The 12,749-nt window shown below is 34.3% G+C and overlaps 1 protein-coding gene across 7 annotated transcripts in view; it reads right to left on the bottom strand.

The window, feature by feature from the left end:
* The window catches only part of CRY1 (cryptochrome circadian regulator 1), a 43,379-nt gene that overhangs the window by 12,440 nt on the left and 18,190 nt on the right, over window positions 1-12,749 (bottom strand). For 6 of the 7 annotated variants that reach the window (XM_054696083.1, XM_037513688.2, XM_037513687.2 and 3 more), the window contains exons 2-9: window positions 8,853-8,961; window positions 7,585-7,727; window positions 4,190-4,374; window positions 3,702-3,790; window positions 2,365-2,505; window positions 1,972-2,283; window positions 503-654; window positions 76-278 (exon numbers count right to left, since the gene is read on the bottom strand). In XM_054696083.1, coding sequence (XP_054552058.1) covers window positions 76-278; window positions 503-654; window positions 1,972-2,283; window positions 2,365-2,505; window positions 3,702-3,790; window positions 4,190-4,374; window positions 7,585-7,727; window positions 8,853-8,961 — 1,334 coding nt within the window. Of the gene's footprint in view, window positions 1-75; window positions 279-502; window positions 655-1,971; window positions 2,284-2,364; window positions 2,506-3,701; window positions 3,791-4,189; window positions 4,375-7,584; window positions 7,728-7,893; window positions 7,917-8,852; window positions 8,962-12,749 lie in introns of those variants that run through there. The other variant, XM_054696082.1, reaches the window with a different exon arrangement.

The following is a 12,749-nucleotide window of genomic DNA, read 5'->3' as shown; positions in this document are numbered from 1 at the left end:
TGATTGAGGTAAAAATCAAGGATAGTTACATAAACAGCTGTCAAAGAAACAAATCAAAGTCAGTTACCAACATACCTAGTCCTCTATATCGTGAAAGTTGCTGATAGATCTGTTTCATCCTTTCAATATTCAAACGGCTTGCTTCAGCATGGTTCACCATTGGTTTAGGATAATTAACTCCTATCAAACATTTGGCTACCTTCTGAATTCCTTCTGGTGCATTCCAGGGATCATAGATATATTTTGCAGGGAAGCCTCTTAGAACAGGCAAATAACGCCTTTTGGGAGAAGGAAGAAAGTTATTAATAAATTGAACTATAATAAATTATAACAAACTATTCACAATGAGTGACCAAAATCAAATCAATACCATTTAAATGATTGTCTTTCTCTTCATCTCTGCTGCCCATCATGAGTGGGGAATACTTTAAGTTTTGCTGAAACATGAAAAACTTCTCCTGGATTCAGCATTCAAATTGAATAAAAATCACCCTTGATTTACCTGATGTAGTCTCCATTGGGGTCTGTTCTCCTACCAAAACCAACAGGGCAATAGCAGTGAAAAAACTGTTGGAAAAAGGAACTACAAGAAAGCCACATCCAACTTCCAGCATTTATGCTCCAATCTGCATCAAGCAATAATTCTTCAAATACCTTTGAAAGTAATAGTAACCAATTAGTTTGCATTCACAATTCTGAAAGCAGGCATTCTTCCAGGTCACTACAGATCAAAAGTCAGGCAAAGAAAATCTTACCTAGACTGTAAAATTGAACATTTCCAAATTAGTTTCCTTGTCTATGTTATGTTCTATAATGAATTATTTTGGGAAAGAAACAAGCAATATAAGAAGATTTTTAAATGGAATTTACCAGTGTTACGGGGAGAGAGAGAGTAAAAAAGTTACTCTTCACTAATATAAAAGGATGACAAGGGATATGAGGAGTTTATAGAGTTAAAAAAAAAAAAAAGAGTAGGGCTTTCAAGAAAGCAAAACTCTACCAGAGAAATGACCAACAAAAACTTAGAAACTTAGTACACTGGTCTATATAAAAGGAGTACTTAAATACAAATGACTTTAAAAATTACTAGCACTATAGTTTAAATTTGAATTCCTTGATTCAAAAGGGATACAGAATTAATGTAAATTATTTTTTATGAATTCACTTACTGTGTGCTATATATCTACCTCAAGTACAACTTTGTATTAGGAAACAAGAGATGCAAAAAAAGCAGGATCAGAAATGGTAAAACATGTCATAAAATGCAGTATGCTTCACTTTACATAATAGAAGTTGTAGTAAAAGCTGTGATGTTGAAGTTGGGTGAAATGATTTATATTTTAAAATTTATAACAAAAATTCACTATTTCTAAAAACTCTTAGTTGCATCCTTTTTGTGAAAGAAACAATCACCTATACAGAAAGCAATCCAGTAAGTCCAGAGAGTAGTTCCTTTGATGGCAAGGCTAGTTTAGTCACTGAAATGACTTTAGATTAATTGAGTTAACCAGTTTTTACCATTTCTCTTGTCTCTTATACTATTCTGCTCTCCAAAAGTGACTGTTTTATGGGAATTAAATTCTTTGCCAGCTGAAAAATTAGACTGTTAATATATCTACCTAGTAGACAACCTTTAGGAATTGTTTCAATACCTATACTTATAGGCCTTCAAAACATGACCATGCTAGAAATTTAGAAAACTTAAATAAGAGATCAGGAAAAAGACTAATCAATACAAAGTAAAAAATCAAAATCAACAAGCAACTATAAACCAGAGACACACTATGGAGGGGGGAGGGAGAGGAAGGACTAGAGTCAAAACAAGGGGGGAGTGCAATTATATGGAGAATATAACCATAATGAAAATGCATACATTGTGCAAAGATGAAAAATGATGTAAGAATTACATAAAATAAAATATTAAAACAAAACAAAACATGACCATGATACATTAATTAGAAGAACTCTTACTTTCATTCCTTCTTCCCAACTAATCCACAAGTCACCTCGTGTCAGGAAGCAAGCAACCGCATGTCTGGCTAAATGGTGAATCCAACCCTCCTGCCGAAGCTGTGTCATGATGGCATCAATCCATGGAAAGCCTGTACGGCCTTCTGCCCATTTTGCCAAAGCTTCAGGATTCTTATCCCAGGGAATCTGAACACAGATAGGGTTTCCTTCCATTTTATCAAAGCGTGGATTATTTGTTGCTGCTGTATAGAAAAATTCACGCCATAATAATTGCCCATAAAGGGAAAGTGGAGGGGAGCTATTCTTCTTTACCTAAGATTAAAAAGCAAAGAAGTATTATCAACACTTATTTAGAAAGTATTTTAAAAAATAAGCTCCAGTTTTAGATAATACCTTTTTGTAGAGATCTGTTAATTTGAAGTAAAACAGTCGACATGACAAACAACCAAATCGAAGATAGGGGCTAAGCCCAGTAGGGCTAGCAAGCAGAGAATTTGCATTCATTCGCGGTCTTTCAAAATTTGCCACCCAAGCCTGAAAGCACACAGAGAAAATTATACCAATTAATTTCCATTTCCATTTTAAAAGAGCACTTAAAGTTGAAATTCTCAATGAGTGACACAGTTCACTTGGGGAATAAAATCAGAAATAAAATCTTACTATCCCAGCAATGGTTTTAAATAAAAACAAAAAAGGATAAAAATGAACATCCTTTTGTTTCAGTCATTTTCATGGAACACCTACTCGTGTGATGTAAATTATCTTCAAATTTCTTTCTTTTTTTTTAAAGATTTATTTATTTATTTATTTATTCATTCATTCATTCATTCATACAAGCACTGGGTACAGTCAGAAGCGCAGGAGGGTGAGAGAATTCACCAGAGCCAGAGCGGAGAACAGAAAAGGCAGACTGACGAGGGGAGCAGCGGGTGGCAGGAGAGGTCTACATGCCATGTGGGACCCTCACTGGGGGCCGGGAATCGAACAGGCGCTGCAGAGGAATGCGGGCAGTTTCGCAACTCAGTGCTCAACCACTGCACTACCAGGGAGGCCCTATCTTCAAATTTCTAACATAAGGCTGAGAGGACCTTCAACCTGTCTCTTTGACACTGAGGTAAAGTTAGAAGAACTCTATCCTAATTTCAAAGTTATTGTCATTGGACTAGAAAGGCAGTATTAGCAGTTGCTAAAAGGGAAATATTCAGAGAGGAAGAAATTTATTTTTTATTTTTTTATAAATTTTTTTTTTTTTTTATAGAGGCATGCTTTATTTATTTATTTGTTTGTTTGTTTTGTTTATACATGCACTGGGTACAGTCAGAAGCGCGGGAGGGTGAGAGAATTCACCAGAGCCAGAGCGGGGAGCAGAGCAGGCAGAAGGACCGAAGTACACTGCTGAGGGGAGCAGCGGGTGGCAGGAGAGGTCTGCGCGCCATGTGGGACCCTCCTCTGGTGGCCGGGGAGCAGCCGGGGATCGAACCGGCACTGCAGAGGCCGCGGGCAGCTTCGCAACCCAGCGCTCAACCGCTGCGCCACAGGGGAGGCCCCAGAGAGGAAGAAATTTAAATGAGACAATAGCTGTTAATTTTCAGACGATTAAGTTTGTTATTTTAATTATTTCTCTCAATACTTCCTTTTCAACAATTTATTTCTCGTTTCTAAAGAAGACAGAAATTATGTTTAAAGTGCCATTTTGGAAATATGAAAGTGCATGATCTACATTATCATACTTTTCTTTCCAAATGCCTTTCCAAACGTGTAAGTGCTTCAGTTTCTCCTCCTGGCCACACTGCAGACGATAAGCCATCTGTATCAAAACCTATTAAAAAAAGAACAAAGAAAAAAAGAAAAGAAATAAAAAATATTATTCTTCTGGAATGCAAATCATTTTTATTTAACCATAATAATTGGTATACTACATTACTTTGCAGAAAAATTGTGACAGCAGCATAAAAATGATTCTTATACAGATTCTTATACAGATTCTTACACATAGAGACTATAACAAGGTCTTTTTCTCCTTCCTGGTACTCACTAGCAAAAGGGTCTTTATTCTTTAGGATGTACATAATTATAGAATACATGAATAATGCATAGATTTATTTGAAGTCTTTCTTTTTCTTCTCCTTTACTTAACACAAATACATGTCAAAATTAGAAGTGCCATTTACTGATTGATTAACACATAAATTCCATACTTACTACCATTTACACCCACCTAGTTCTTCCAGTGAAGGGACTCCATATTTCTCATCATGGTCATCAAACACAGGAGTTGTACATTTTTCTATCACTTCTGATGTAATTGTCTCTACTGGTATTTCTAGAGGTTCCATTTTGCTGATGAGGGTCTGGAATCTTTTATAAGTAAGAGGTGGTTGTCCACCATTGAGTTCTATGATCCTATTACAAATGTTAGTAAAAATGCAGTTAGTATTTTATTTATTTATTTATTTATTTTTTTAATAGAGGCATGTTTATTTATTTGTTTGTTTGTTTGTTTTGTTTATACATGCACTGGGTACAGTCAGAAGCACGGGAGGGTGAAAGAATTCACCAGAGCCAGAGCGGGGAGCAGAGCAGGCAGAAGGACCGAAGGACACTGCTGAGGGGAGCAGCGGGCGGCAGGAGAGGTCTGCGCGCCATGTGGGACCCTCCTCCGGTGGCCGGGGAGCAGCCGGGGATAGAACCAGCGCCGCAGAGGCTGCGGGCAGCTTCGCAACCCAGCACTCAACCGCTGCGCCACCGGGGAGGCCCAAAATGCAGTTAGTATTGAAAAAAAAATAATCCAAATTAGAAAAGAAGTAAAACTACCCACTTATGCTGACAATATTATGTATCAATATATAAAAGAAACCAAAGACTCTGCCTAAAAGTTATTAAGAACAATAAATGATGACAATAAAGTGGCAGGTTAAAAATGAACATACAAAAACTGTGTTGCATTCTTATATACAAACAATGAACAAGGAAAAAAATTAAGAAACTATTCCATTTATAATGGCATCAAAAGGAATTAAATACCTAGGAACTAAGCCAACTAAGGATCCAAAGGATTTATACAACTTTTAAATATTTTATTTTTAAAGATTTATTTATTTATCTATACAAGAACTGGGGTACAGGCCAGATGCGCGGGAGGGTGAAAGGATTCACCAGAGACAGAGCAGGGAACAGAACAGGCAGACTGACGAAATACACTGCTGAGGGGAGCAGTGGGTGCGACAGGAGAGATCTGCGGCACCATGTGGGACCCTCGCCGGCCAGCCGGGATCAAACCTGTGCTGCAGAGGCTGTGGATAGCTCCACAGTGCAGCGCTAAATAGCTTGCGCCACCAGGGGAGGCCCAGGATTTATACAACTTTTAAAGACATTATTAAACATAGAACAAGACTAAAGACAAAAGACATACCATGTTCATGGATGGGGAGAATTAACAGTCATCATCAAATGATGTCACCATCTAAATAACTATTTTACCAAGAGCAATATATAGAGTCAATGCATTCCCCATTAAAATTTCAAAGATACTTCAAGGAAACGGAACAAAAAATATAAAATTTATATGGAAGCATAAAAAAATCCCTAAATAGCTCAAGCAATCCAGAGAAAAAGAAGAAAAAATGGACATCATATTACATGATTTTAAGCTGTATCATAAAACAATAGTAATAGAAATAGATAAATGGATAAATGGAACAGAATCAAAAGCTCAGAAATAAATCCATCCAGATATCAATACCTAACCTATGACAAAGAAGTCACAACCGATACAATGGAGAAAGAAGAGTCTCTTTAACAAATGATCCTGAGAAAACTGGATTGACACGTGTAAAAGAAGAAGCTGGATCATCTCTAATTCCACACATAAAAATAAATTCAAATGTGATTAAACTTAGATATAACCCACAACTATATGGCAATATGTTTTATGATATTAACACTAGAGATGTGTTTGGAGACTACATGCCTACAGGAAGGGAAATAGAAGTGAAAATAAATAATTGGAACTACCTCAAATTTAAAGTGTTTCACGCAGCATAAAAAAATATTAGCAGATTAAAAAGACATCCTACTGAACAGGAAGAGATACTCACACGTCATATAACTAACAAAGGGTTAATATACAAATAACTCATATAACTTCACTACCAATTTAAAAATGAGCAGCAGACCTGAAAAGACAATTTGCCAAAGAAGATATATAGAAGGCCAACAGATAAATGAAAAAAATGCCCATCATCATTTAATAGAGGAGATTAAAGTCAAAACCGTAATAACATCATCTCACACCCTGAGAAAGGCATACATTAAAAAAACCTCCTGCAAGTGCTGGAGAAGATGTGTAGAAAGAGGGAGCCTAAAATACATCATTGGTGGGAACGTAAAACTGCCCATTTTGAAAATGGTCTGGAAAACACTAAAAATGGAAATACCATATATATATATTGCAGCATTATTTACAGTACCTAGGATATGGAAACAACCCGTTGAGAGAAAACTGGATAAGGAAGATATGGGATATGCACATAAAGAAATACTATTCAGCTATAACAAAAGATAAACTGTTACCACATATACAGCAAAATGGAGAAGCTGAAGGGAATTATGTGTACTTAAAATAAGTACTGGGCAATTTCACATATATGAGTAAAATAAGGAATAATAAATAAGGACTTATAAACTAGTAGACACTGACATTGACAAAGTGAGGTTTCTATGAGTAAGAAGCAGAGGAGTGGGACACAGGTCAAAAGGGCAGGTGATGGGGAGAAATTGAAAAATAAAGAAAATGGATTTAAGGAAAAAAAATGAATGTAGGTGTGCTGAATGAAACAAACCAGTCACAAAGGCATATATTAAAAAATTAAAATAGATTTTAAGTATAAATAACTAAAAAATAATTTTGAAAGGGACATAAATCAGGAGATTTAGCACTTGTAAGGACAATCATATGCCAAAAACTAGTAAGTTAATGCATCTTATGAATCTTCAGCATATAATAGTTATATAATCTCTTTTTGGACAAAGAGTCATCAGGAAACACTATTTCAAGAATAACATTTTGAGAAATAATATATTAAGCCAAGTTCAGAGGGCTACAGCTATGTAAAGTAATATTAAATATAATTTGCATGTGAACTTAACACCCAGATCGACAAGATATACACATGTGAAATAAGACAATCAAACAAAACATGTCAAGTAGTTTATGACTATGTATCAGATAAAGTGTAAAATTAGTATTGCTAAGAGCCCAGCAGAGCAAGACCACAATAAGCTGAGTTACAGTCAAGGAAAATTTTGTGTTACTCTTAATACTTTTGAAAGTGAAATTCTGAATGTTTTTATCTTATGCACAGTATCTATAATTTTGGCACCTGCCCCTGGGTAAATAAAAATCATAGTAGTTAAATAAAAGGCTATGAATTCGACATATATTAATTTAATTCTCCCACAACTCTGAGTATGTTATTTTTATTTTATAAACTTAAGTCCCAAAGGTTAAAACTAACATGTCTATGTACTTAATACATTGAATGTACACTCAAAAATGGTTGAGATGACAAATACTGTTGTATTTTACATAATAAAAAAAGGGAAAAAACATACTTGTCTAGGTCATATAAAGTATGTGAAATTCGTACAATGACTTCTACTCCAGCTTCAGTAGCCAGTTTCTTAATGGCTGCATCTCGTTCCTTTCCAAAGGGCTCAGAATCATACTCAATTGAAAGTTTAGTAATGTTCCATTCCTAAAATATGTACACACATAATTACTTTCCTATTGTAACAACATAGGTTGGAAAAGAGTAATTCAAAATCTCCATATCAAAAGGTTAAACAATAACTGAACTTTGATTATGAAGAAAGTATGTAATTTTTAAGTTCCAAATATGTAAATAAGAAATGTATACTCACTAGATTCAAGCATTGTGCTAGGTTTTATCATACAACTCAGCATTATGCTTAAAACCAGCTTCCTACATTAAATGTTTATATAGCGCTTTAATTTTTCAAATAATTCACACTTGAATCTCATTTGGTTCTCAAAACAATCCTTAGAGCTTGGCACTCTGGTTGCTATCTCCATCTTGCAGATCAGGTTATTTAAAAAATTTAGTGACTTGCCCATGTTCACAGACAGTCCGCTTTGCTGAGACATTCTGTTTTATAATGCTTCATTTCTGATAACCAAAGACTGTTAACTGTGGAAAATATGAAGATAATAATAATAATAGCAGCTACTTACTGAGTGTCAGGATTATATTAATAAGCTCTGTTCCTCTCCTTATAGTGATTTTAAAAGTAGAGAATGAATTATGGCAATTAAATAATTTCCAAGGGTAGTAGTAAAGATGTTTAAATTCTAAAATTTATTCTGATACATCTTACAAGGGTAAAAAAAATCACCTGTAATTTTAACATGATTTAACTGGCTGTATAGAAAACACTATAATTCTCCAAACCCTCACAAATTAGACAAGGGCTATTCCCTGTGGTAAGTTTAAAAAAAAAACATTGCTATTAATATTGCAGTGTACATCTTTATATTCATACATTCATCTAAGGCATTTTGGGCATCTGTCCCAGAAATAATTCCTTGAAAAACAATTTGTTGATAAGAAACTGATAATAGTTTATAGCTTCCAGGAGAAGAACTAACAGTTTAAAGTAGAAGAAAGATTTAACTATTTGTAAACCTTTTTTTTTTTTTTTCACTCTCTGGTTTTTACCACATAACTTTTTTATAAAAGAAAAAACATTAACACACTTTTTAATTTAAAATGTCATTTCCCCATACTTTAAATTATACAGATGCCTTATTTACCAAATATGTGTCTCCTCTAACAAGAGGTTATTTTATGCAAATATCTTACCTTGAAAAGTCTGGGGAACACATCTGCTGGTTGTCCACGAATCACAAACAGACGAGAGTTTAATTTTCGTAGATTGGCATCGAGGTCTTCAAGACATTGAAGCAAAAATCTAGAGAGGAAAACATTATTAAGAGTCTTAATATCTGTATTTAGAAGATACAGTGTATTGCAAAATCAATATTATTCTAAAGGTTGAAATGCTAAGCCATAATGATCTTATTACCTCTGACATGCAAATTACTGTTTCCAGAAATAATACTTAAAATATTTAAAACTACAGCACAAATTTTCAGTATTTTCTAAATTAAGTTTCTAAATTAAATCAATAACCTTCAATAAATAAAGGTGACTATTACTAAGATTGAACTTGTGAACATAAAAATTATGTAAAGAAGTGTCAAAGTAATTAAGTGAATTGACTTTATTGTTTACACTTGGTGAAATAAAGCCAAGTTCATATAGAAAAGCTACCTTGAAAAATCTGGAACATTTTCTACTGGGAAACAAATGGAGGCATCTTCTTTGAGCAAGTGAATAATTTAAGAATTTGGGTACTTTATTAGGGGATATTGTAGTTATCGAAGAAAGAGAAAACCTAACACCCATTTCAAATTTCTATTCTAATTACAGTAAAAGAAACTGAGGGTAAAATAGATTGTAAATTATGTGGCATTAACTCTCAGTAGAAAGAATACCAGACTAAGTTTTTAAAAAGGACTTCATGAGGCAGGTGGGGTGACAGATTTTTTCAATAAAATAAATACCAACAAAGCTTACACATGAGTGATATATGAGGAAATTTCTGGGGCATTGCAAAAGATGATTTACCCTGCATCTCTATAGTGAAGAAATGGAATGCTCCCCAAGAGTAATTTGGAAAGACAGTCACTTCTAGAAAGTTCAACCTCATTCTTTTCTCTATCATTTCATCTAGATTTTGTTTCACTTAACTGAGCATATCTTATTTCTTCCTGTTTTGCTTCTTTTATGTTTCTGATAAAGTTAAATATTTTAACTTTGTTTGCTTTTTCCACAGACCATATGCTCCTAAGAGTAGTAATTGTGTCCTATTTGCAAGAAGGAGTGGTTGAGACAAATGGAAAGACATCTTTTAGGATTGCACTGTCCAATACGATGACCACAAAACACATGCAGTCATTTTAAATTACCAAAATTTAAAATTCAGCTCCGCAGTCACACTTGCCATATTTCAGGTCTGTCAACAGCCATATGACAGCAAAGGTGAAAGACATTTTTTTCATTTCAGAAAGTTCTATTGAACTGCATTTTTCTAAGCATGTTTTTGGTCTAGAATACTTTGTTATCTTTGGTCATTCTGATCCCATTACTTTATCAAGAAAGTCTTGTTAATTTTTTGCAATTGTAAAAAATTATTAGTGACAGCAATATACTGGTCAGGCTTCATACGCTTTTCCTTTTTGGAGTCATTATCCCTACAGCTTGGGAAACTACAGCACTACGCTCATGAGCTATTAAAGACACCCCATCATTTCACCTTAGGAAGTCTCACAGATGTCATTAAACAAACAGGAAACAAACTTTTCTATCCTCATATTTGTATTTCACCATATCCCCTCTATGTCTTAATTTGCCACCTCCATAACATCCCATCCTCACCCCAACCCACCTTGACTGATGTGCAAATACAATGGAAGACAAAACTGTTGTTTTTGGTATAGTAATATAAAAGCACATGTGTTTGTAAAATTATCTTTAACTATGAACAACTTATAATGTGTGGCAATAAATACCAACAGGGGAACATCTAGTTTTATGTATTTGCTTGGAGCAGAGTTTTTAGACACTGTAGTAGCCAGTTCGAAAATGAAGCTGAATGAACTAGCAATTTTTAGTTTTCTTAAATCTAAACACTACAAAATTAAAGTGTCCTGAAAGATAATCTATAGCAGAGATAAACCTCATGTCTCTTCTGTACCATTTGTTTTAGTAACTTCTCTATCAGAGTTGACTACCAAGAGTTCTCCACATTCAACTTTTTGGTGGAAATGTTTCTATGTGATACAAGCAGGACAATAATAAACTATAAAATGGAAAAAGAAAACAAAGGACCTGATTAATTCATAAAATAAAAAAAAATCTGGATTAATAACTGCCTTGTATTTATTTTTTCCCTTTCCTATTCACAGAATGAATAGACATCCTTAATGCTTCCAACACCCACCTTGTGAATAAACAAACATTGTACAGAATCATGGAATGGAGCAATGGCACAGGTTTCGCAACCTAAGAATTAATTCTATTTTGGTACTTCATAAAACAAAGGAAAATAAACTGTATTTAAGTATGGTGTTTTTCTTCCATAGTTTTATTGATGTTTTTCTTCCACAGTATGATGCTTTTGTTTCATAGATGTAATCATTTACATGGCTATAATTTCACTTGAAAATGACAGAGGTACCGTGGGCTTATATGAAGGTTCTTTAATACTTATATACTTCTTTGTGCTCAAATATTTTAAGTAGAAACATTTGCGAAGAAAAAGAGCAGGATGGAGAAAAACACAGTAATCTCCTCTGTTACAAGGCTCTTTGCACTATGACTTTTAAAACTATATGTATGTATTATTTTGATAAAAGAAAATTAATTTGCATATATCTTCTTATCTATGCATAGGAAGATAACTGGGAGGAGACTTGCTGAGCTGTTAATAATAGCTACCCTTGGGAAATGGGAGTCTGTGGTGGGGTTAGGTTAAGGAAAAGAGAAGGATACTTTTTGTTTACTTCATAAAAAATATAAAATTGATAATTAGATACATTCTTTCAAAGTAGAACAAAACTGGTAAGTACTGTATCTACTGTAAACCTAGTTTAATACATAGTAAACATCTTGTTGAAGCAACTAACATTATAGCATCAATTTTTGTGGTTTCATATTCTATTGCATGGATGTTCTATAATTTAGAAAATTTAGCAACAAATACTATCTTTCAATCAATTTTGAAAAGTTCTAATTTCTTCATCAGTACAACTGGAATAGTAATAGGACCTACCTCACAGAATTGATGTGAGAATTAAATAAATATATGTGAAATTCTTAGAACAGTGCCTCACTCAGGGTAAGCACATTATGTAAGGGTTATCTATTATTTTCCAGTCCTTTACTCCCTACACACTTCTATTCCTGCTACAATTCCAGTCCTAGTTATCCTTTGCTGCTATTATTTACTGCAGTGCCTTAAAACAGATCTGCCTGCCAACAATCTCTCTCCTTTCTAGTCCATTTTAAACCCAATGCCAAATCTTCCTGAGGCATACTTTTCTGCAGAAAGGTCTTCAAAGATTCAGTCCCTGCAGAATAAAGAACAAATTACTTATGCCCACATTTTATGGTTCCGGATACATTTCTTACCCTTTCTCTTTCCTTCCACCAAATCAAAATACTTCTCTTTTCCCCATACATTCAGTCTCCTACTATTTGCTCTGTGCTCTTTCCTTGGCCTAGAATACCTTTCCTAATTCTTATCCCTTCATGTTCATAACCTGCTAACTTTGTCTTCATCTGAAAGTAATTTCTCTATCCTCTGAACTGTCAAAGGACATAATGTACCTTATCCTACAGAAGCTGTCAGACTGTCCCCATATCATAGGTATCAGGCAGACACATAGCTAGGGATACAGATATCATCCCCACCTCTTGATAGATTTCATGTTAAGTATCCCTGTCTCTTTCCTAACCACAATTTTCCTGGCTTCTACATTTGCCAACGAATCACATCATGTATCTTATATGATTTTGTTGAAAATATTAGAAATAGGATAAAGTAGCTTAGGAGGGCTGTCTTACACAACTGTTGAAAGGACTGGGAAATTACCTAGTAGAAATATTAGCACTTGGTAGATATTCATAGGTATT

This window comes from Talpa occidentalis, unplaced genomic scaffold (genome assembly GCF_014898055.3).
Source record: "Talpa occidentalis isolate TD23 unplaced genomic scaffold, MPIMG_talOcc4v2.1 talOcc4.16, whole genome shotgun sequence".
Taxonomy (NCBI): domain Eukaryota; kingdom Metazoa; phylum Chordata; class Mammalia; order Eulipotyphla; family Talpidae; genus Talpa; species Talpa occidentalis.
The sequence above is the reverse complement of the archived record's forward strand: the minus strand, read 5'-3'. Positions and strand labels throughout refer to the sequence as shown.